The sequence below is a fragment of the Lynx rufus genome, unplaced genomic scaffold (assembly GCF_022079265.1).
Source record: "Lynx rufus isolate CCGP_SWC_20201006 ecotype Redwood Valley unplaced genomic scaffold, mLynRuf1.p SCAF_1, whole genome shotgun sequence".
Taxonomy (NCBI): Eukaryota; Metazoa; Chordata; class Mammalia; order Carnivora; family Felidae; genus Lynx; species Lynx rufus.
In genome coordinates this window covers 13,956,597-13,982,963 of record NW_025814823.1, presented here as the reverse complement: position 1 = coordinate 13,982,963, position 26,367 = coordinate 13,956,597, and the positions used below count along the sequence as shown (strand labels likewise).

At 32.6% G+C, this 26,367-nt stretch overlaps 1 protein-coding gene across 7 annotated transcripts in view; it reads right to left on the bottom strand.

Annotated features, from left to right (window-relative positions):
* NBEA (neurobeachin) overlaps nt 1–26,367 on the bottom strand; it is a 691,423-nt gene that overhangs the window by 530,151 nt on the left and 134,905 nt on the right. For all 7 annotated transcript variants that reach the window (XM_047078787.1, XM_047078803.1, XM_047078809.1 and 4 more), the window contains 2 exons: nt 25,762–25,895; nt 2,706–2,814 (listed from right to left, as the gene is read on the bottom strand). In XM_047078787.1, the coding sequence (XP_046934743.1) occupies nt 2,706–2,814; nt 25,762–25,895 (243 nt within the window). The remainder of the gene's footprint in view (nt 1–2,705; nt 2,815–25,761; nt 25,896–26,367) is intronic.

Below are 26,367 nucleotides of genomic sequence, written 5' to 3'. Positions count from 1 at the left end.
ATGCATCTCCAACAAAGGTCTCAAATACAGGATATAAACAGAATTTCCACAAATCAGTAAAAAAATGATAGACAATTCATATGAAAAAGGATAAACACTTCGAACAGGTATTTAATAAGGGTGGATAACTAAAAGACAGTAAGTGTACAAAAATGTTCAATTTAATTTGTCATCAGGGGAATGCAAATTAAAACATAATGTGATCTACAGAATGTAAGACTATCTTTGCAAGTCACATATCTAATGAAGATTAGTGTACAGAATAATAAAAAAAATTGCTACAATTCAATAATGAAAATACCATATTTTTTTTAATGGGCAAAGTTCTAAATAGACATTTCCCTAAGGAAAACATACAAACAGCCAATAAGCACATGAAAAGATACTCAACATGATTAGACAACACAGAAATGCAAATAAAAAATGACATGCCATTTCACACTCACTAGGATGGCTAGAATAAAAAAGACAATTAACAAATGTTGGCAAGGATGTGAAAAACTGGAAACCGCACATACTGTGGATGAAATGAAATTTTCCACTTTGGAAAACAGGCTGGCAGTTTCTCAAGTGGTTACACACAGAATTATGATAGTATCCATCAAATCAATTCATAGGTAAGTATCTACGTAAGAGAAATAAAAACATATGTCCACACAAAAACGTGTATATGAAAGTTCATAGCAGCATTAGTCATAACATCCAAAAGATGGAAAAAACACAAAAGTCTATTGACATCTGAATAGATAGATAAATGTGTTGTATGCATACAATGGAATATTATTCAGCCAAAAAAGAAATGAAGTACTGATATATGCTACAACATGGATGAAATCTTGTACACATGACAATAAGTGAAATAAACAGGATACAAAAAGACCAACACTGTATGATTCCACTTACATGGAACATCTAGAATACACAAAATCATAGAAATAAGAAGTAAATTACAGGTTGCCTAGGAGTGGGGATCTTGGAGGGAAATTGGGGAAATTGGCAAAGGACATGAATAAGTACTCCATCAGTGAGAAAAAGTGGATATGCAATAAATATATATGAAAATATGTCATATCTTATTCAAAATTTCAAAAAATGCAAATTAAAACCATAACGAGATAATATTTTCTACCTAAGCTGACAATATAATTTTAAGGTTATTAACTCTGAAAAGGAGGAAGAACTGAATATGTCTTTTATTTTGATTTAAAGTATTCTCACTGAATTTCTAATTTTTAAATTTTTTTTAAGATCTACTTTTAAGGACTCTCTATACCCAGCATGAAGTTTGAACCCAGAACCCCCAGATCAAGAATTATGCTTCACCAACTGAGCCAGCCAGGTGCTCCAATGAATTTCTAATTTTAAGCTAAGTTTTATGTGTAAGAAAAAAAATGCTCACTTTAGAATTATTTTGATAACCTCACAGCAGATGGATGAAAAATATATTCAAGGGATAGATCCTGGTAGTGATCTTGTCCGTACATAGTAATGGCACATTACATTCATAATATCTAATTTGCATAAGATATAATTTAATATAAATCTTCTAAAAAATTCTTAATAATCTAGATGTAAAAAATACTTTTCCATGAAACCAAACACCTCAGTGAAAATCTTAATGTTTCTGAAAAAATTATTTCATTAAAGAAATGCTACAAATGATCAATCTACTTAATAACCTACTACTTCGCCAATCACCAATCCTTCAAGAAAGAATATTTGTTTTAAAACAAAGACAAGTTACAAGGATTTCAAAGGTAGAACAATCTGAGTTGAAAAAACTATTTCCAAAAGTCTTCTCAATTTTATTTCCAAATGGAAAAATAAGTTTATCCCTCTTATTCAAGGCCTCACCTCTTTATTTCTCAAATAGTTCCATTTTCAGAGTAACTGAATGCTAAAGAGTTAAATGATAAAAATAGGTTTGAGAGAGCTAATGAGGGTGGCAGGTATTTCCTTAGGCAAAAAAAAAAAAAAAAAAAAAAGGTCAATACGCCATCACTTTTATTCATGACTTCCCATGTCAATTTTTAAAAGAAACTGCATGATACAACTAAACTCTTATGAGCCCATAATAGAAATCCAGCATTCATTACCAGAATAGTACAACTGTGACTAAAGCAAAGGTTATAAGAAAACCAAGACATAAATGACACAACATGGGAAATATTAAACCCATCTAACTTGTATTGTTTATATTATGTAGTGATTACAGAAAAGCCACCTTAAATATTCATATATATTAAAAGCAGAGACAAATCACAAACTATTTTTGCTTATTACAAAACAAAGATTTTTTTTACCTTATATAATTGGAAAATAAAGCAAAACCAAGAAATCCATTTAAAATTAAATTGATAAAGCTTCTAAGAAACTTAGTTTGAATGTAAAGATACTAAAGAAACAACTAGAAAACAGAGTTAAGGGGAAAAACTTGTAACTTTGACTAAAGGTAGAGGAAAAAAATTTTCTTTAGTTTCTATCTTCACTCAAAATCCCTTAATTATATAGATTTCTAGCATCCAATTTAGTTCAATGTCTATACTTAAGTCCAAATGCAAAATATAAAAGTAAATATTTGTGAATTAGCTAACAACAATGAACAGTTAATGAAGAGAGAAACTATAGAAAAAAATATAATTCAGGATTGTCAGTTGTTCAGCTGTATATACTACACAATAAAACCATCAACACACACCACTTACCTTTTCAAGTAAGTAGCCAATGACTAAAAAGCCTTTTCCACCCAGCATCTGTTCTTGCATGGCTACTGAACTTTTAAGGAGTTCAACCAGGAATGCCAAAAGAGTAGCACTGCATGTAAAGTACAGATAATTACATTATGTAATCATCAAATGTTGATTATAAACATATGACAAAAGGTAACATGCATATTCAATTCTAATCTCTAGTTTGCTGACAATGATTATTACACCTTATGCTGTACAAGAATATATTTTTCTCACAAGCATGAGGAAACTTGTTTCATCTCTTTAAAATTACATATAAATCAAAACATAACTGCATAGTTTTTTTATATTCCAAAGCCAAACACCGAAGTTCATCTATACATATGTATATTATCTGCTTCAAGTAAATCTACCATAAGAAACATACCCACAAATACATCAGTTCTCCATAATAAAGACTTTATCATAATATTGTTTTAAAGAACATGTTATCACAGAGAATTTTAAATGTGTATGCAATATTACTTTTGAGAACACACCTATTTTTAAAGAAAACTTTTCATTTAGACCTATTTTTTAAAAATAACTTCTAATTTTTTAGAAAATATCCAGAGAAATATGCAAGATGTTTTTTATGTTCATATATGCCTTCAGGAAAGCTCATGAGAGCAGAAAACAAATGATCTGTATAGTACTGAAATGAAAGTGGCAGTTAATTATACAATGTATACACAAACACATAAAAGCACACAAAGAGAAGTGCCAGACAAAGATAAAGCACTTGTTATGTCTGTTGAATGAAGGAAGAAACAAAATAAATAAATAAATAAATGATTGCACTGAATTAAGCTTTGATAATATATTATTTCACCAAGTTACACACTGAACAATTTTCAACTAGCAGCATTAATACATGATGGCAATCCTAATTAAGAAAATATATATTCCTTCATTGTATATGCTTCCTGTAGTTTATAACAATAAATGACAACAAGCCAAACTTCATCAGCAATTAAAATTCCTATTTACAATGCTATATAAGGTACCCTAATTTGCCTATTTATATTCATAAGCAAGAGTGAGACCACAAATTAATAAATATATTTTAAATTCACAAGTACTCATTCCTACAAGGAATTAAGAAAATCTGTTAATGAGGAAAACTTGAAAATAACTAAGTCCAAAAGGAATCTAAAGTGATTCCATTCTCTCAACTTATGCTAACTCTTCTGGTTTCAATAGTATTGACAACACATTTCTCTGAAAATGTGGATATTCTTGTTCAATTCAGAAATATTCTCATTAAAAGAATCAACTGCATATTATCATTATTATTATAAAGACTGTAGTTTAATGGATTATATGACGTCAGCTAGAAAAAATATAGTGTAACTGGAAATAAGGTACTCATTACAGGAAATTAAAATTCAAACACATTAATTGGCCCTAATTCTTTTAACCACACAAAAAAAGTAAACTAGTATTACAAGTCAACATAATTCTTTCACTTTGACCTAAAGTTAGACATTTGCAAGAAAAACACAACCACCAAAGAATCTCTTGGAATTTTTTTTAATGTTTCTGTAAAGAAAAACAGCTATTAAGCAATCTAGTCCATTTTGAATGAATTGTATGAATAATAAAAGCCACTACACAAATAACTGCATAGTACCACTGCACAAAAATACTTCTGCCTAAATGGTTGAGAAGAATAAAGAAATCAGTGCATAGAGATCACACAATTTCCTAATCTTTTCATGGAATTCTTGTCTACGCCTGAGTTAGGGACTTAAGGAGAAAGATGACTAACATTCCTAAACATCAGCACTGACAAAAAGAGAGACTGGAAATGTCTATGGTCCCTATGGTCCATGAAAAAAATGCAAAATAAATCACTCTCCTATGTAAAGCTATATAAAATTACAACAATGCCATGGATTTTCTTACTCTTTTTATGTCAGAAGGACTAGTCTTTCTCAAACATCTAATGAATAAATGCAGACTTCTAATCACAGTGGAATTCCATTACAAAATCAGAAATATTAATTTTATTCCAAAAATCTTAACACGTATCTATGCTACCCATATAAAGTTAATTTCACTTCAGTTTTAAGTACGACAACAATTGAAAAGTCAAATGCATTCACTAACAAAAGTATTGTAAATTTATACCTAAAACTGAATGCAATAGCAATACTACATCTTTTCAAAAAAAAAAAAATCTTTAAAATAGGTATATTTGACATGGTGGATGTAATAGTAAATAGATGGCCATCTTCGAAGAGGTACATTTTCAAACATAATTTAACAAACTTACCAGTAACTAAAATGCATCGGATTGCTGCAGGGCTCACAATAAACTTGCAAAATTCTGTGTACTGCCATACAAAATTTCTCTCCATTCTTGCCTATTTCCAACTCCCCTAGATACAAAGGCAAATATAAAGGATACTTCAGCCCATTCCTATATCTCCTACATACCACTTCCTGTCTAGACATATCAGTTCATCTGTAGAGGATCTAAGTATATAGGATAACCAAAAAGCAAGTATCTGTGTCAGCCAAAACTAGTATACACAACATAGAAGTTTCTCTTGAAAAGTATAGCAATACCCAAAAATGGATTTCCATAGGAATATTTTACTTAATAGACAGAAAGTGTTCTTTTATATCTTAAAGTAAAATTGCTAAACTTTTCAACAGATAGTACTATAACATATCATGTTCTTTTAAGTAGCAATTCTACTTTAGGAATAGTTAAGGGTATTTAATAATCCTGCCTCCTTTTAAGGAAAATGACACTAAATAATCTATAGGGTTATTCTTAAAAATAATTAACACCTTCCAGTTCTTAATAAGCTTCCAATAAATTAGAAAATAATACTTATTTCAAGTAACATACTTATAAAGGGCTAGACCTTATGAAAATGAAGAAAATAGTATAATAATACCACTATGACAGCATATTTATTATCTCTCTAGAGCTTTCTGGTCATATTATTAAGGAATACCACAGTCTTGGCCCACAAATACCTGAGAATATTTAATAACTGTGTATGAACATGACTAATTTCTGTTACTAATGATAAATATGTACTATATTTAGGTTCCATTGAAATTTATATAAATATAGATTTTGACTTGATTTTAATATAACTTTATCCATTTCAATTTGTCCATTATTTATCTTTTAAAGTAATTAATGTAGGCAATTTATAATCCTAAAAGTTTTATTATCTTTGAGGTTTTTGATTATTTAAAGATATACTGTATCATTAAGACAGACCTAATGTATAACTGAAATGATTGAGATTGAATATGAAACCTCAGCTCAAAGGCAGTTCTTAGGACACAGAAACTGTCTTTTCAATCTGTTTTGTACTGAAACAAGCAAAGTACCTCAGCTACATGAACTGTTTAAATATATTAAGAAGAATGGAATTCATAATGTAAAAAATTAAAGATTCCCTGGGATCCAACACATCCTGCCCTTTTAAAAGGGTGTTTTTAATATCTTAAGAAACACTACAGACAAAGTAATTGCCAGAATAAATTTAGAAGTAGATTACATTCCATTAAGATTAAGGTACCAGTAAGGGGAGAAAACCTTTTGACTTTTTCATAAGGTTTCGTCTTTTTTGTAGCCAAATTTGGTATTGAGATACACTGAAATCTTGCAAACAATGATTAAAATTATATAAAATATCTAATACCACTGTTTCTATGCTATATCTCTGACTAGAAAACTCTTCTGAGATAAGAGTGATCAGAGCAGGAACAAAACTGTAAAAGAAATAAACTCAAGTCCATACCCAAGATAATTTCTCACTCAACACAATTAATTTCAGTGACACCCATACACAAAAAAATCTCACAAAAGTTAGAAGAGTTAAATTTCTTCACAGTTCACAACTGGAAAGGTCTAAACCAAAGTTTCTAATTCCATATCCATTTGACAGTCACGTTTAAGACAATGTGTTCCTAAAGATGTGGTCTTAAAAGAACACTGCCTACCTGCCTATATAGGCAATAAACCTGATACAGAAAACCGTCACATTCATCAATTCAGACATCAAGTGGAGATACATGCTGAAATAAGTAAAATACATTTATCTGCAGAGTCAAATAAGGAAAACAGTGAAATGCAGCACAGGAAAATGTAAGGACAGATGGAATATACTGGTAGCACAGGAAATCACTAAGCCTGCCTACAGCCATGAAATCTCTCAGTAATTTCCACCTTTTCTTTCAGCCTGATAAGGAGACAGGCAGCCTCATAAACTGAATTGGCTACCCCTGTCATGGCTATTTAAGAGTATTCTTTAAAGGTCCTATTTTATGTTTTTATTTTATTTTAATTATTTTTAATTTTATTTTAAGTTTATTTATTTATTTATTTTGAGAGAGAGAGAGAAAGAGAGAGAACACACATGCACACAAGCAGAGGAGAGGCAGGCAGAGAGAGACAGAGAGAGAGAGAGAGAGAGAGAGAGAGAGAGAGAGAGAGAGAGAGAATGAATCCCAAGCAAGCCCCACACAGTCAGCGTGGAGCTCGACATGGGGCCTGAACTCAGCAACGATGAGATCACGACCTGAGCTGAAACCTAGAGTCAGACACTTAACTGACTGAGCCACCCAGGGGCCCCTAAAGGTCGTATTTTAAAGTTCATCAGGGAATCACACATTTTTACCTTCCTTTGGTAACAGATTTTGATTTTATGTTTCATCAACCTATTTTATTTCTGAAAAATGTTATAGCCAAAAAGTCAAAGTTCATAAAATTGTGATTGAAATGTCTCAAAATCTGTCTTCTATAGGAAACAAAATTTTAACATGTTTAATTCTAAAGGAATTAATTCTAAGCCTCTTATGACACAGTTATATGTTCATATATAGTACCTACCAGTATTTACATAGTTTGAGAACAAAACAGCCTTTGACCAGCTCCACTCATAACTCCACAGACAGCCAATAGATATTTACTAAAAAGGGTCTCAAAGCCTACTAATTTAATCCCAATTGAAAAATGACCACTTACAATACTTTAAACATCCTTGTCCCTTTATGAAAATTTAGTAGATAAGTTACAAGTGGCAGTTACTAGTAACCATGTACAATCCATGGATACATGAATACTTTAGAAATTTAATGTTCTATCTTCCTAACCTAAGAAGTTGAAAATTTCAAAAATAAAATAGAGACATAATGACACATGTGTGATGCCCTTCAAGATCAAAATATGTCATAGCAGGGGAACCAAATAGCCAATCCTTTATCCTGGTGTCAAGGCCCAGTCTGTTTAACAGAAGCAGGATTAAAAATATACCCTGGAAGTGCTAAAATTGTCAAATAAAGAAAATAAGTATTAAAACAGCTAACGTGGGGGTGCCTGGCTGCCTCAGTTGGTTAAGCGTCACACTCTTGATTTTGGCTCAGGTCATGATCCCAGGGTCATGGGATCAAGTCCCACATCAGGCTCCACACTGAGCACAGAGCTTGCTTCAGATTCTCCCTCTCTCCATCTGTCCCTCTCCCCTGTTCGGGCTCTCTCTCCGTCTCTCTCACTCTCTTATAAAAACAAAAACAAAAACAAAAAAACAGCTGACTACACAGAAAGCTGAAATAATTATTTGATACTTAGGCTTTACAAATGCCCAGGAATTTTCTGGTGTTTTAAAATTATTATTTAAATGATCAGGCAATAAACTGACTTCTTACTTCTTTTTTTCTTCAGTGTGTGTACAATTCTGACAATTTATACATGTAGATTTTGATAATCCTACCAGAATCAAGATACAGACCTTTTCCATCACACCAAAAAAGCCCTCATATATTCCATCTCTTTAGAGCTTTACAAATCACATTCTTCCAACTCCCATAATCTTGAGTAACTACTCATCTCTTATCCATCACTACAGTTTTGACATTTCAAGAATGTCATATAAATTGAATCATATAGCATGGAATCTTCTGAATTTGTGTTTTTTGACCTCAACATATTGTCTTGGATACTCATCCAAGTAGTTGCATATATCAAGAGTTTATTGCTTTTACTTGGTAAAAGAGTATTCCATTGTATGAATGGATTACCACAATTTGTGTACATTTGAGTTATATCTAGTTAACAATAATTACAAACAGGACTACTATAAGCATTCACACAAAGGCTTCTGTGAAACACAGCTTTCATTCATTTCTCATCAATATAAACCTATAGGAGTAGAGGAGCTGAATTACAAGGTAAATGTGTATGTTTACCTTTGTAATAAACTACCAAGTTGCCAGAGTGGCTGTACCACTTGGAAATTCACCAGTAATATATTCCAGTTGTTTTTCATCCTTGCCAGCACTTGGCACCATGAGTATTTTTTTACTTCGGCCATCTTACTAAGTGTGTAGTTGTACCTTCTACTAGTTGTATTATACATTAATTACCCTGTTGTTTAATGATACTGAACATCTTTTCATGTGCTATTTTGACATCCTTATATCTTCTTTGGTTAAGTGTTCAACTTTTTGCCCATTTTTTTTATTGGATTTTATGTTTTCTTACTATTAAACTTTTAGGGACTTCTTTATATATTCTTGATGATTATAATCCTTTGTCAAATAAAGTATTTTCTACTCTTTTCCTCCAGGCTGTAATGTGTCTTTTCATTGTATCTTTTGCTAACTAAAGGATTTTAACTTTGATAAAGTCAAAGTCAAATTTATCAATTTTTGTCTTTTATGTATCATGCTTTTGTGGTCATGTCTAAAATGACTTTGCCTAGCCTAGATCACAAAAATTATCTCCTATGTTTTCTTCTAAAAGTTCTATAGTTTTATATCTTACAGTTAGAGTTAATGTTGAGTTTATGTTTTTTAAGTGTGAGGTTTAGTTCAATGGCCATTTTTGACATACAACTATCTTTCCTCCCCTAGATTCACTTTGCACCTTTGCCACAAATCAATTGTCCTTATTTGGGAGACTATTTCTGGACTCTATTCTGTTCTGGTGATAGTGTCTATTGCTTTGCTAATATCATACTACATTCATTATTATAGCTTTATAGTAAGTCTTGAAGGCAGGCAAGTATGATTCCTTCAACTACATTCTTTTTCAAAATCATTTTAGCTAGTCTAGTTATTTTATGTTTTGATATAAATTTTAGAATCATCTTGCATATATCAACAAACAAATCTAGCTAGGACATTAACTGGTATTGTGTTAAATCTATTGATCAATTCAATGACATCCTTACTATGTTGAGTTCCCTATACATGAACACAATAAATCTCATCATTTATTTAATATTTTCATTTCTTTCATCAGCAATTTGGAGATTTCAGCACACAGATCCTTACATGTTTGGACATTTATATTTTAAGTATTTAAATTTCTGAAGCTATTGTTAAAAGTATTTTGCATTTGGTTTCCTAATACACATTGTTAATGCAAAGAAATAAAATTTATTTTGCATAAGAAATCATGTCATCTGTAAAGGGATAGTTCTAATTTTTCCTTTCCAATGTAAATAACTTTTAATTCTTTATCTTGCCTTCCTCCAATGGCTAGAACTTCGGATTTGGATCAGAATCACAAAGCTACAACTCAGAGCTGAATTCATATATAATGTTACTGAGTTACTTCCCAAGTTCTCTCCTTTCCATGATTTCCCTGGTAATTTCTGGTTGTGGGGCTCTTCTTTTCATTTCTGCTTTCAAACTGCTAGTGCTTCAGTTTCCTCACTCTGCTGCACACTTCTGTAATGCTGCTCAAATCCAGAGCAAACCAGCAGTAACAGAGGGATAAAACAAAGCAATATAAAGGTTTCTCATTCTGAAAGTAAAAATCCTGGAATCCGCCAGTCCACCCACTCTATCAAGTAAAAAGCTAAACAGACTAAAAAACCACAGCTCTTCTAGGATCCAAAAGGTCCAAAAGGTCCAAAAGGTCCCTACATTTACTGGGTGATTTATTTCCAGGAAATAAACCAGGTTTTCACAATAAATAGCAGAGAAAAATCCTTCCAGGCTTCCAGCAAGGCAAAGGAAAATGAACTTGAAATACACGACAGCAATCTTTTCTTAACAAGGCCTGTGCTTGGAGAAACCAGTTAACCAATCCTAACCTGCTGAGTTAAGAGCCTAAGTGACCTAGAGAAGGGAAACATCCAACTACAGTCAACTCTAGTCATCTCCTCCCACCTAAAGGCATTGAAAAAAAAAACAAAAACAAAAAAAAAAAAACAAAAAAACAAAAAAACCTGAGAACACGTGAAATTCACAGTCCAGAGGCAAAGGCTGACTAAAAGACTAACACCTAATCATAAGACTAAGGACACTTTCTCTGCTCCACGCCTCACCTCCACATTACTAAAGGCCTATTTACAGAAGTTCCTTTTACCAAATACACAGTGTCTGACCATCAAGAAAAAATTATGCTAAGCCCTTATGATAAGGGCTCTAATGGATGAAAGAGACATCACAGAAGAACAAATGGGCAACATAAGCAAAGAGATGGAATTCCTAAGAAAGAACCAAAAAGAAATGTAGCAATAAAAACTACTGTAAAAGAAATGAAGACCATGTTTGATGGGAATATTAGTAGACTGAATACAGCTGAGGAAAGAATCTGTAAACTAGAGTATATATCAATCGAGTCTTCAAAAACCCCAAACCAAAGGGAACAAAAACTGAAAAAAAAGAAGAAGAATACCAAGGACTGTGGACAAGTAGAAAATGTGTAACATATCCACTATGGGAATACCAGGAGAAGAAAGCTACAAAGGAACAGAAGAAATATTTAAAAAAACAATGACTGAGAATTTTCCCCAAATTTGTGTCGGACATAGATCCAGAAAGCTCAGAGAACACCAAGTAAGATAAATGCTAAAATAACCTATATCTAGGCATATCATTTTCAATTTACAGAAAATCAAACATCACAAAAAAATCCTAAAAGAAGCCAGTGGGAAAAACACAATACCAATAGTCAAAATTAGGTAAGAATTACATCTGACTTCTCTTCAGAAACCATGCCAGCAAGAAGAGAATACAGTAAACATTTAAAGTGGTAAGAGGAAAAAGAAAAAACAAAAAAACAAAACAGCAACCTCACGTCCTCTAACCTGAAAAATTATCCTTCAAAAGTGAAGGAGGGGCGCCTGGGTGGCGCAGTCGGTTAAGCGTCCGACTTCAGCCAGGTCACGATCTCGCGGTCCACGAGTTCGAGCCCCGCGTCGGGCTCTGGGCTGATGGCTCAGAGCCTGGAGCCTGTTTCCGATTCTGTGTCTCCCTCTCTCTCTGCCCCTCCCCCGTTCATGCTCTGTCTCTCTCTGTCCCAAAAATAAATAAACGTTGAAAAAAAAAATTAAAAAAAAAAAAAAAGTGAAGGAGAGGGGCGCCTGGGTGGCGCAGTCGGTTAAGCGTCCGACTTCAGCCAGGTCACGATCTCGCGGTCCGTGAGTTCGAGCCCCGCGTCGGGCTGTGGGCTGATGGCTCAGAGCCTGGAGCCTGTTTCCGATTCTGTGTCTCCCTCTCTCTCTGCCCCTCCCCTGTTCATGCTCTGTCTCTCTCTGTCCCAAAAATAAATAAACGTTGAAAAAAAAAAATTTTTTTTTAAAAAGTGAAGGAGAAATAAAGACTATCTCATACAAACAAAAACTGAGGAAATCTGTTGCTAGTCTACTGTCTTGCAAAAAATGTTAACAAAAATTCTTTAGAAAGAAGGAAAATAATATAGGTCAGAAACCTGAATCTATGTAAAGAAAGCAAGAGCACTAAAGAGGAATAAAGGTAAAAAAAAGTTTGAATTTTCTATTCTAAACTGATCTAATACATAACAGTTTGTTCAAAATAATAATACCAACATTGTATTTCATTATGTATGCTTATGTATATTCATTATGTATGAATATGTATATAAGCTTATATATGTTTCTATATGAAATCAATGACATATGAAGTTAATGACAGCAATGATACTAGGGATAAGAAGGAATGATGATTATTTTGTTGTTATGAAGTACACACACCACCCATGAAGTGGTAAAGTGTTATATGATAGTAGACTTAAATTAGTTGCAAACTCTATGGCAACCATTAAAAAAAGGTTAAAAATATAACAAAAACTGATATCTAAGAAAGGAGAGAAAATGGAATTATACAAAATGCTTAATTAAAATCTCAAAAGGCAGAAAAAGACTAGAAGACAAAAACTGTAACAAAGAACAAAACAACAAATCTAAAACAGGAACAAATATCATGGATATTAATCCAATCATATCAATAATCAATTTGAATGTCAATGTCTAAATGCACCAATTAAAAGACAGAAGCTGTCAGAATGAAATGAAAAACACAACCCACCTATAATGCTGTCTACAAGAAACCCAGTTTAATAAAAAGACACAGATTAAAAGTAAATGGATAGAAAAAAATACACCAAGCTAACAACGATCAAAACAAAGTAGAAGTACCTACATTAATTTCAGACAGGGCAGTCTTCAAAGCAAGGAAAATATCAGAGATTAATTAAGAAGGTATTGTATAATGATAAAGGGGTCAGTTTTTCAGGAAGACATAACATTTCTTAAAGTGTATACACCTAGCAACAGAACATCAAACTACGTGAGGCAAATACCACTGTAACTGCAAGGAGAACAAATGAATCCGCTATTACACCTGGAGACTTCAACATCCTTCCCTCTCTCACAGACAGACAAATGCAGCATGCAGAAAATCAGTTAGGACACAGTTGAACTCAACAACACCAACAAGTAACTGGAGAAGACTGGTATCTATACACAACTTCATCCAACAACAACCAAATACACATTTCTTTCAAGCTTACATGGGACATTCAAAAAGACAGACCACAACTGGAGCCATAAATCACATCTTACGAATTTTAAGTGAATAAAAATCATACATGTCTTCTCTCAGATCACAATAGAATTAATAATTAGAAATCAATAAAAGAACATAGCACGTGGAGATTAAAAGCACACTTTCAAATAACATGGATTGAAGAATCTCAAGAGATACTAAAAATATTCTGAATGAAATTAAAATGAAAACACAACATAGCAAAATTTGTGGAATGAAATGAAAGCAATGCTTACAATGAAATTTACAGCACTGAATGCTGTGATATTGTGATCTATAATAACAACATATTTATTTGGTCTTCATCCTTGTTTCTGGCACAGAGCTCCTAAAATCCCTGAAATTTCCTAAGTGATGAGAGTGAGAAAAATGTCTTTTGTCATGGTAATGAGATTACTTCGGGTACTCACCCAAAGATGGGAACTAGTTGCCAGGGAAGCCAATCACGTGATGAGAAGGTTGGAAATTTTAGTCCCACCTCCCTAACCCTGTCTTCCAGGGACAACAGAGATACTGGAGACTGAGTTCAACCACCAATGGCCATTGATTCAATCAACCAAAATCCCAAAAGCGCAGGATTTGAAGAGCTGGTCTGTGAACATCTGGGGATGCTGAGACAGTGGAATGCCTGAAGAGGGCATGGTAGCTCTGTCCCCCTTTCCCTATATGTTGCCCTCATGCATTTCTTCCATTTAAATGTTCATCTAAATGTTCATCTGTATCTTTTATCATATCTTCTTATAATAAACCAGCAATCCAGTAAGCAAAATGTTTCCCTGAGCTCTGTGAGACACTCTAGCAAATTAATTAAACCAAAGGAGGTGATAGTAGGAACCTCTGATTGATAATCTATCAGAAATCCAGGTAACAACCCAGACTTCTGATTGGCACCATAAGTCCAAGGAGGGGGTTGGTTGAACGCTCAATGTATAGTCAGTTGGTCAGAAGCACAGGAGATAATCTGGGCTTGTGACTGGTATCTGAATTCAGAGCAGCAGTCTTCTACGACAGGGCCATTAATGTGTGCCATCGGACACTACCTCCAAGTAGACAGTGTTAGAATTGAATTAAATTGTAGGACAATCAGCTAGTGTTACAGAGAATTGTTCGGAGTGGCAGTGGTAGAGGGAACCACCTCTCTACACACTGGAATTATGTGCTGAATCCTCTATTATGCACCTATAGAAAAGAAGAAAGATCTAAAATAATAATCTACATTTCCACCTTAAGAAACTAGAAAAATGAGAGTAAACTAAATCCAAAGTAAGCACAGAAGAAGAAGAAGAAGAAGAAGAAGAAGAAGAAGAAGAAGAAACAGCAGCAGAAGAAAGATAAAGAGGAGGGGGGAGAGGGGAAGGAGGAGAAGGAGAAGAGGAGGAGGAAGAGGAGGAGGAGGAGGAAGAGGAGGAGGAAGAAGAATTATTATTAGAGTACAAATGAAAGCAACTGAAAAGAGGAAATCAAAAGAGAAAATCAATGGAACAAAAAGCTAGTTCTTTGAAAACATCAATGAAATTGAAAAACCTCTAGCCAGTCTAATAAAAAAAGTGACAGGACAGAAAATAATACTAATGTCAGAAATGAAAGAAGGGATGTAACTACAGATCCTATGGAAATTAAAAGAATAAAAAGGAATACTAGGAACAATTCTATGCCCATAGATTTGATAACCTAATGAAAAAGACCAGCTACTTGAAAGGCACAAGCTGTCAAATCTCACACAGAAAGGAATAAACATTCTGAGCACACTTGTATCTATTAAAGAAACTGACTCAACGATTAATTTTCTAAAACAGAAAGCACCAGGCTCAAATGGGATCACTAGAGTAAATTCTACCAAACACTCTAAATGGGAAGAAATTATACCAATTGTCTAGAATGTCTTTCAGAGAGTTGAAACAGAGGAACTACTTCCTAAGCATCACTCTAATACCAAAACCAGACAAAGATATTTTAAGAAAACTACAGACCAATGTCTCCCATGAACATATATGCAAAAATCCTCAATCAGATATTAGCAAATTATATCCAAAAAAGTACAAAAAGAATTACACAACACCACAACCAAGTGGGATTTATCCAAAGTACGCAAGGCTAGTTCAAGATTCAAAAATCAAATATAATCCGTCACATCAATAGGCTAAAAAAGAAAAATGACATGCTCATATCAAAAGATGCAGAAGAAGCATCTGTCATAATTCAACAACGATTCATGATAAAAACTCTCAGTAAACTAGGAACTTTCTCAACTTGATAAAGATTATCTATAAAAAACCTACAACTAAGGGGCGCCTAGGTGGGAGTTGGTTAAGTGTCCAACTTCAGGTCATGATCTTGCAGTTTGTGAGTTCGATCCCTGCATCGGGCTGGGTGCTGACAGCTCAGGGCCTGGCTCCTGCTTTGGATTCTGTGTCTCCCTCTCTCTCTGCCCCTCCCCTGCTCACATTCTGTCTCTTCTCAAAAATAAACAAACATTAAAAAAATTAAAAAAAAAAACCCTACAGCTAACATCATACTTAAAGATGAAAAACTAAAGCTTTCCCACTAAGATGAGACACAAGGCAAAATGTCCCATCTCACCACTTCTTTTCCACATCATACATACAAATTGGGAAGGGAGACATTAAAGTGTCTTTGTTTGCAGGTGGCATGATTGTGTAGAAAATCTGAAAAAAAATCCACAAAAAAACTCTTGGAACTAATAAGCAATTAAAGCAAGCTTGCAGGATACAAGGTTAATATAAAAAAGTCAAATTGTTTTCCTACAAACCAACAATGAACAAGTGGAATCTGAAATTAAAATTTTAGTACCATTTACATTAGCACCCCCCAGAAATCAAATACTTATGTATCTAAATCTAACAGTATATAAATAAGATCTATATAATAAAAATTAAACTCTCCAAATTGAAATAAAAAATGAACTAAATAAATGGAGAGATATTCCATGTACATGAATAGGAGGAAGAAATACTGTCAACATGTCTGTTCTTCCCAAACGGATCTATAGGTTCAGTGGAATACTAGTCAAAAATCCAGTAAACTATTTTATGGGTATTGACAATGTATTCTAAAGTTTATACAAAGAGGCAAAAAATAGTCAACAAAGTATTAAAGAACACAGTTAGAGTGCTGACACTACTAACTTCAAGACTTACTATAAAACTATAGTAATCAAGACAGTGTGGTATTGGGGACAGAATAAAAAACAGATCAATGAAACAGAATAGAGATCCCATAAATGGACACAAACAAATATAGTCAACTGATCTTTGACAAGTGAACAGAGGTAATACAATGGAGCAAAGACAGTATCTTCAACAAATTGTGCTGGAAAAACTGACCAACTACCCATCTAGAAATACACCTTACACCTTTCACAAAAATTTACTCAAAATGGGTCACAGACCTAAATGTAAAATGCAAAACCAAAAAACTCCTAGAAGATAACATAAGAAAAAACATGGATGACCTTGAGTATGGTGATGACTTTTTAGATATAATACCAAAGAGAAATCCATTAAGAAATAATTGATAACTTTTACTTCATTAAAATTAAAATCTTCTCCTAGAAAGATAATAGCAAGGGAATTAAAAGACAAGCCACAGACCGGGAGAAAATATCTGCAAAAGATACACCTGATAAAAACAAACAAACAAACAAAAAAAAAACAAACAAAAAAAACCCCAAAAACCTGTTATCCAAAGAATAAAAAGGACTCTTAAAACTGAACTGTAAGAGGGTGCTTGGGGGCTCAGTCAAGTCAGTTGAGCATTTGGCTTCAGCTCAGGTCATGCTTTCACGGTTTGTGGGTTTGAGCCTCGCATTGGGTTCTGCACTGATGGTGCAGAGCCTGCTTGGTAGTCTCTCTCTCTCACCCTTTCCTCTCTCTCTGTACCTCCTCTACTTTCACTTTCTCCCTCTCTCTCTCTCTCTCTCTCCCTCTCTCTCTCTCACTCTCTCTCTAAAAAAATAAATAAATCTTTAAAAAAAACTGAAGAAAACAAACAACCTGATTAAAATATGAACCAAAGACCTTAACAGACACCTCAATGAAGCAGATATAGATGAAAAATGAAGCTATGAAAAGATGCCCCGTATCGTGTCATCAGGTAAATGCAAAAGGAAACAGCAATGAAGCACCACTACATACCTACTAAAATAGCCAAGTTCCAGACCACCGACACCAAGTGCCAGTGAGGCTATGGAGCAGCAGGAATTCTCATGCATTTCTGGTGGAATGCAAAAAAATGGCATGCCCACTTTGGAAGACAATTTAGAGGTTTCTTACAGAAATAAACATACTTTCATCATATGAACCAGCAACCATGCTCCTTGGTATCTACCCAAAGAAGGTGAAAAGTTATATCCATACAAAAACCTGCACAAGGTATACAGCAGCTTCAGTCGTAATTGTCAAAATTTGGAAACAACCAGGATGTCCTTCAGTAGGTGAATGGGTTCATAAGCTCTGGTATATACAGACAAAGGAATATATACATTCAGAGCTAAAAAGAAATGAACTATCAAGCCATGAAAAGACATGAAGGGATCCTCATTGTATATTACCAAGTGAAAAAAGACAATCTGAAAAGGTTGCATACTGTATGATTTCAACTACGACATTGTGGAAAACGCAAAAATATGAAGATGATGAAAAGCCCAGTGGTTTCCAAGGGGTGGGTATGAGAAGGAAGAGGATGAGTAAGTGGAGCACAAAGAATTTTCAGGGAAGTGAAAGTACTTGGTATGGTATTCTAATTATGGATACACTGTTATCACATTTTCCCTAAGCCCATAACGTATAACACCAAGAGTGAATCCTAAGATAAACTGCAGACTTTGGGTCATTACATTGAAACAATTTAGTGTCATCCTTGGTAAAACATGTGTCATTCTGATGAGTGATGTTGATTAAGGGGGAGGGTATCTTATGTGGGGAAAAGGGAGTATACGGGAAATCTCTGTATCTTCTTGATTTTATTGTAAACCTAAAACTTCTCCTAAAAAATGGAAGTCTTTAAAAAAATTAAAATAATTTTAAAATTTCTAAATAAAAAGAATTTCAAAAGTAATAAAAATTGTGCAAAGAAGAAGATTTGTAGTTTTTATTTAGGGCATGTTAAGTTTGAGATACCTTCTACAGAGTTTGGGTATATGAGCCTAAACAGAAGATAGCTAGAAAAAAAGCTTTGGGAGTTATCAGCCTAGGTAATAAGATCAGGGACCCAGAAACAAAATAACATAAAAGTAAATAAAATTACAATACTAAGTTGACTAGAACCTCCTGATGATGACTTATTAATTCTTAAAGATTCAATTCAGAAGAAAAGATTCTTTTCTTACAGATTAATTCTTTTCTTAAATATGACATAATGGTCATCTCATCCAGGGAAGAGCAAGGGAAACGAGCCTCAACATTGGGAAGAACCTTAGTATTATACCCACTTTTCATTAGAAAATAGGGGCTTCTGGGGCACCTGGGTGGCTCAGTGAGTTAACGGTCCACTTCTTGATTTCGGCTTAAGTCATGATCTCATGGTTCATGAGACTGAGCCTGTATCGGGTTCTGCACTGACAGTGCAGAGATCCTCTCTCTCCCTCTCTCACCGCCCCTCCCCAGCTCATGCGAGAGCTCCCTCTTTCAAAATAAATAAACATTTAAAAGAAAGAAAGAAAGAAAGAAAGAAAGAAAGAAAGAAAGAAAGAAAGAAAGAAAGAAAGAAAGAGAAAGAAAGAAAAAGAAACAAGAGAAAGAAAGAAAGAAAAAGAAAGAAAGAAAAAGAAAGAAGAGAAAGAAAGAGAAAGAAAAAAAGAAACTTGGGCTTCTGAAGGTGAACAGCCTAGCATATGGCAATAGTTTTTATAAAAGCAAATAATATCTATTTTAGTTTTATATTCTATGATTACCATACAATCAAAATGAATGAAGCAATTTTTCTTACTTTCAAAAAGAATGTAAAAGGAAAGTTAAAGGAAATAAATTCTATTTCATGTGAAAAATAACAAAATTGTTACAAGACTGAAATATCAAAGGAGAATGGATGTGGATATACAAACTAAAGGAAAATTAACGCAATAATTAACTGAAGATGTGCTCATGTTGTCAAAATTTCTGCAACAAATAATTTGTAGTTATCGCTTTGACAAAACAACTATCCTTTTTTGGGGGGGTCAAAGATACAGCAAAAGCCTTGCCTTTTCCAGAGCAAATTATGTGCTATACACTGAAATAGCACAAAGTAACATAGCATTAAAAATGGATTTCACTAGATTTAAAAGAAACTTTTCATGAAAGAATTATTGTGAAAAAGTAATCACTTATTGTAAAAAACACTTTAAAATGGACTACTAAGACACCAGCTTATGTGAAACGTCAATGAATCATAAATCATAAATCAAGAGTAAAACAAAATATCCTTTGTTGTTGACAGCTGACAAATTTATTAAATTGCTACATGTACTGGAAGTTTTATTATTAGATATCTCCTGTAAAGACTCCACAGAGTAAAAAGGACTTGTCTGACAAAAGGAGGCTATTTGAACATTAAATTATAATTTCCCTATGTTTTAGGCAGAATACTTAATGTATTTTATTTTTACTCCTTAAAAATTAATTTTCACAGTAAATGCAATATAAATTCCATTTTATTTAGCTAAATCTCACTAAATAATTAACTGCTTTTTTCTCCTCTAATAGTAGTAATACTGACCCAAATACACTTTGTGTCTATTTTACTTCAAAGAGTTTTTCATTAATAATTTAGTAAACTAAAATAAGGCAAACTAGCATATATATATATATACTAACTGTGACAGACATACATTCTTCCCAAAAAAATATAAAGGGAATATAATTGGTAGGTATGTATTTTAAAATATCTAAGTACTCGTGGAAACCAAAATACTATATTCCATACATATGTACAATAACCTTCACAAGAGAGATAATCATTATAAACAGATGTCTCACTTATTTTGCCTACCTAAACCAATCCCTTTTCATTTATTTGTCAGCTGGGTTAAAAGTATTTAAAAGAATTTTGACATTGTATAGTAGGTAGCTTTCCCTCAACTTACAATCAGAAAGTGTGATTGGAAAAAGGTCTTTTATGTCACTTCAAAGTCTAAGGAAAAATCTGTTGAGCTAAGTAAGTGACTGAAATACTGCAATTTCCAGGCAACTTTGTTGGTTTACATATGACAATAGTGCTACTCAGGAATTTACAATGAAATTTTTAATTAAGGGAAATTCTTAATTATTAAGGGGACTATAAAATTCAAGATAATCATTGGAAGAACTGATGAGCAAGATACATTTTAAGAAAAAAAAATTCATTTAAATTCACTAAACAAATTGATGAGTTCTTAGCATTCACATTACAAGAAGATTCTTAATGATAGGTCACAGACATAAATGCCTTATGGGATTCTCTAAATCTTTTTTATATCTTATATTCCACCAAGCAGCCTACCAAACAGCTTATATCATAACTAAAATCAAAAAGAACACTTTTCTCAGAAAAAAATATTTATATACTTAAAAGAATTCACTGAAACTATCACTTGAAATTGAATTTTAGCTTATAAAATTTTTCAGAATTAAAATCGCATTAAAAATAAAATTTAGTAATACAAAATTATATCACATCAATAGTGATCTAATATTTACTGAGGAAAGAGAGAAAACACATTCAATGCCTATTATGTACCAGATAATATGGTAGATATTTCAACACGTGCTATCTTAGTTTAGTTCATTTTATACTCAGATAAAGTTGGCATTATGAAAATCATACCACAGCTGGCAAAAGTGATTCTCAGAGTTGCCCACATTGGTTTAGAGGGAGGGCTCTGGAATCAGGCTTTCAGGATTCGGATCCTGGTTCTAATCTGCCACTTAAATCTCGTGCCTTGAGGAAGTTACTCGGTTTTTCTCTCCCTCATCAGCAGAAAAGTAGTACATGAGATAACACAGTTACAGAGGTTGGCACATAGTTAAGTACTCAGTACATGCCATGTACAACTAGTACTACACATCCTTGAACAACCCGTCACCTAAAATCAGAAAGTACATAACACAACACTGGTGTGAGTCTTAATCTGTCTGACACCAAAGAAGTCCTGCTTATTGCATCACACTGTCTCTAATGAGAATTTCTTCCTTAGTGTATTTTTAATTGCTTGATATACAAAAGTCTATTTATACCTTGCACTAGAAAACATTTTTCCAAAGCAAATTCTTCCCACAACACACAATAAGGAAGATTTGTTTTATATCACCTACAGAATTTAATAACATACGTTCTTGAAAAAAGGAGGCTGAGCCAAATGAGAAAGAATGTCATGTACAGTCAATGTATCTGATCATCCAAGTCAAAGGAAAATGAAATTTCTAATGTATTGAGTCATTCTTAGATATAAAATAAAAAAAATATGATTACTTCAAGATTGGAGTTATACTTTCTTGAAATAATTTGTTAATCATTTATTTATTCTTTATGTTATCGACTATTAAATGTCTAATGGAAGGCAATTTGTTTAGTCATTGCTTTCAATATTCACTGGACTAAGATTGACGTATCCAATGCAAAATAGTATTAGTTGCTGAGAAATGACAAAACATCCAAATAGCTTTGATCACCTGACAGAATTAATCAAGGTGATCACAGTGCTTGAGAATCATTATGAATAGAATGAAATCACAATGGTAATTACATATTGGCCTAATTTACTTATTCAAAAACAGGTAACATCAAATATACTGTTTGTGGTGCCAAAAGCTATTTAACTCAATTCAACAATATTATTGAATTATTATCTATTGAATATTATCTATTCATTTTGTTGGTTAATTTTTTTGTGCCATAATAAAAGCTAAAATTACATGTTAAAAGAGAAGGCAATAGGAAGTGTTATTCCTGGAGATTTAAATACTAAAGGGGCAGCTATACAAAATCCAAAAAGTAGTTAAAGAAAACTCATCTTAAACCCTTCCAGGCTTTCTTTGACTTGGTGTTTGGCTTCAAAACTTGAGTTAACACATCCTCTATTTAAGCCACTATATCTAGAAAATGGATAGTTCAAAACCAGTTTTCATCACTACAACTAAAGTTCAAAATATAAGTCCTACTTCATTACTTCAGTAATTCTCTATTGTAAATACTATATCACTGGTAGAAAGAAGTTCAAATACAAAGTAATACAGCCTGTATTATGACAACCAACTTCCAAGATTAATAATATATCATTTTTTAAATATAAAACTGTAGTATTAGAGATAATCTTACAGATCGCCTAGCCCAATGTCATCAGGATAACAAAACCCAGCATGTACTGTTTACTACATCGATCTATATATTTTATCACATTTAATCTAAAGAATCCAATGAGCTATTATTACTACATTTTATAACGGTGGAAGCTGAAGCACAAAATTGTTAACAAAGGTGTACTAATAATACAGTAAACTCAGCATTTGAACCCGAGTCTGTCTGACTTTAAAGTCCACACATATAACAACTATAACACATAGCTTTCATGATAAAACAAAGCCACAAAAATTCTCACAAAGCCTACCTTTAAAGGCTCCAAAAAATAAGATAATTATGTCAATAAATCATTTTAATACAAGCCTCTTATATAGAATAAAACTCATCAAGATTTGTAAGGACAGTGTAACAGTGCCAACAGTGCAGAAACAATACAAAGTTTCATAAAAATGGACTGCTAAGTAGACGAAAGTACATGGAAACTAAATACTTCAGCTTGAAACACAGAAGACAGAGAAGTAACTAACTTTATAGCTTAGCTCAATTGTTCCATAAAGTAATTAAGAATTAGATAATATTACAATTGTTGGCATATGCTTATTATGCAAACAGATTTTCAGAAAAGAGTGTATCTAATTTTCTCTGGAAATTTAAAAACTTTAAATAGATTCTCATTGATTTAGAATAATTCAATAATAACTAAAAATAAGATGGTATACCCTATTTCAAGGTCTCATTCATCTATATGAGTTTAGGATATAGCCAGGAAACAAGAAATTCTACCAACCCTTGTCCTACAGCTAAGAATTTATGTTCTTCAAGTAGAGGGAGAAGTCCCATTTAACAACTTTAGCATTTTAAATGTTAGGAAGACTATATCACTGAAAGACTATATCACTGATGTGCACACTTATCTATAATGCCCCCCCCTTTCAAAATTTTAAATAACATAAGACTATACTGCTGATAGATACAGTTGTCCACAAAAGAGCCAACCTCAAACATCAAGGGCTTGGACACAATTAATGTAAAAGTATTAGATAAGAATTCAAAATAGCACATAACTGAATTAACTGCAGGGTAGCTTGGAATTGGGTATGTATGATTACTAAAGAGGATAGTGATACTTTTCTTATTATATGTTTTCTGTTGGATTTAAACTAAGAAGAACATATATATCATTGCAAAAGTTGAAGTTATTTATTACAGAGAAAAGTTAAGATGAGTGACATAAAAGAACTAAAAACAAATAAAAATTAAAATCAGAATACTGACTGTTTACATTGTCTTCTATCTCCATGATGAAATAAATACAGTTTAAGATACCAAAATATAGTGTAAATATCAAAATGAGTTTTGAAGACAGGCAATGAAAAATAACCATGTGCCTTGGATGAATGGACCAGATAACCTGTTAAAATATGATCTTAGCACTAAGATTTTATAATAGCTATTCATGTAGACATAAATTACTGTGATAGTTTGTTTTAGTTATAACATTTCAAACTCCATAATCTTTCTGATTTTATTCGCAAAGCAACAAATTCCATTTCAGGTTAGAATAACTATGGACAATATTAATTCATAAGGAATATTTAAATTACACACGGGAATTTTCTACTGGCTACTTCCTCTGCCAATTTCTTCTCATAGCACTAAGTTTTTAATTACTGATTACAATGTATACTGGTTCACTTGGATGATAAAGAGCAAAACATTTTGAATTTAGATCCAGGATGGAAATTTAAAGTTTTATTTTTCCACTAGGCTGATATGCCGCCCAATGAAATTACTTAAGATCTTGTAGCAAAGTAGTATCACAGCAGGGTATGATTTCGAGATTCCTTTTAACTTCAAGACTTCAACCTTTACACTGATATAAAAGAAAGCATGACCCATGGAGCTCAGTGTTGTAAATGTACAGGTCACATTTATATTCATATTTATACTTTACATAAAGATGGTCTCAGTACAGGGATAATATTATTAGCAATATTAAAATAGAATTTTGTTAATAACTTATTTAGATAATAAATATGAGAAAATCATGTTACACTTCAACGGACTTGAAATTTTTCCCACCTTTGTTTGCTTCATTCACTAGGTTTTCCAACAATTCAAAATTGGAAGACTTTCATACATATGTGTACATACTAGTGAAGCATTCCTATTATTGCTTTTGGAGTAAAAATGAATGTTTACCTATACAATTTTCTCTTTAAATTCTCCAAACATAGCAATGTACACAGTAAAAATCATTCTTAAAACTCACATTTAACTACTTACATAAATGATTCTAAGATATAAAATTAAATATAAAAAATATAAAATTTTATGCATGAGGTTATGTTTAATAAAAAGGAAGGAAACTACAAAAATTACACATAAAATCAACCTAATCAGAAAATAACTGAATTATATAAACACAGATATACCTTGGGTATATCTGGGTTCTCATACAGGAACTGTATTTAAAGGAAAGCTAATATCTTTTAATATTATGCTGGTCTTTTGATAATATCATTATAAAATAATACTAACATGTAAGTTATATAACTGTTATCAAATAGTATTCTTCAGAATAAACTTTACCCTAGTAATTTTTTTAAAGCCGACAGGATTTCATGGATGATCCAAACCATAAGCATTTCCAAAGGATAAGGTTGGGACTACCATTTTTCCTCAACTTGTATTATAATCACTATGCTACATCTAGTAAGATGTTTTCATTTATTATCAAGGAAGTCACTCCTTTATGATTGTGTCAAGTCTTAATAATGTGTAAATTTGTATCTGCCTTAGTCCTAAAGGAGCTTTTATTAGCATGTCAGGGATAAAAACCAAATTTTACAACACATTTACACAGCACCGAGGATGTCAGGCATTATCTAAGTGTGTACAAATTACACATTCAAAGAAAACTTACCAGACAGTTGTTTCCACTTGACTGTCATTGAGCTGACGATTGTCCAGTTGGGCAAAAAGTGGAAAAAGCACTTGAATCCCTCCAATTGAATGAATTGCACTATGAATTGAATGTGTTACTATAGCTTTCACATCCTATGTTCAAAAACAAAAATGTGTATTAAATTTCTGAGGCATAAGTTATCATTATTTCCTTGTTCCAAATAACTTCGTAAAAAGAATTTCAAAAATATTGACATTTTTAAAGCCCTCAGTTATATAATTTTTGATACACATATAAAATAGAAACTTGAAATATCTTTGCCAACCACTTTAAATCTGAAACTTACGTTGAGATTTTTATACTGAAATATGAAGCTATAAATGGAAAAATAATTTAGAATAAGAAATACCATCAGAAGATTTAAAGACATTCAAGTAATTTTTATGTGGGGGAGTTACAGTAGTACATCTTTAAAGCAATGTATATTTTTGTGTCTAACAGCTATCTGTTCAGCTAATCAAAGGATTTTTTTTTTCCAAAGGATACATAACAGATAAGATAACAGAAATGACAGATTCCCTACTAAGGAGACTGACTAGTCCAAGGTAAAGTATATTGCCAAAA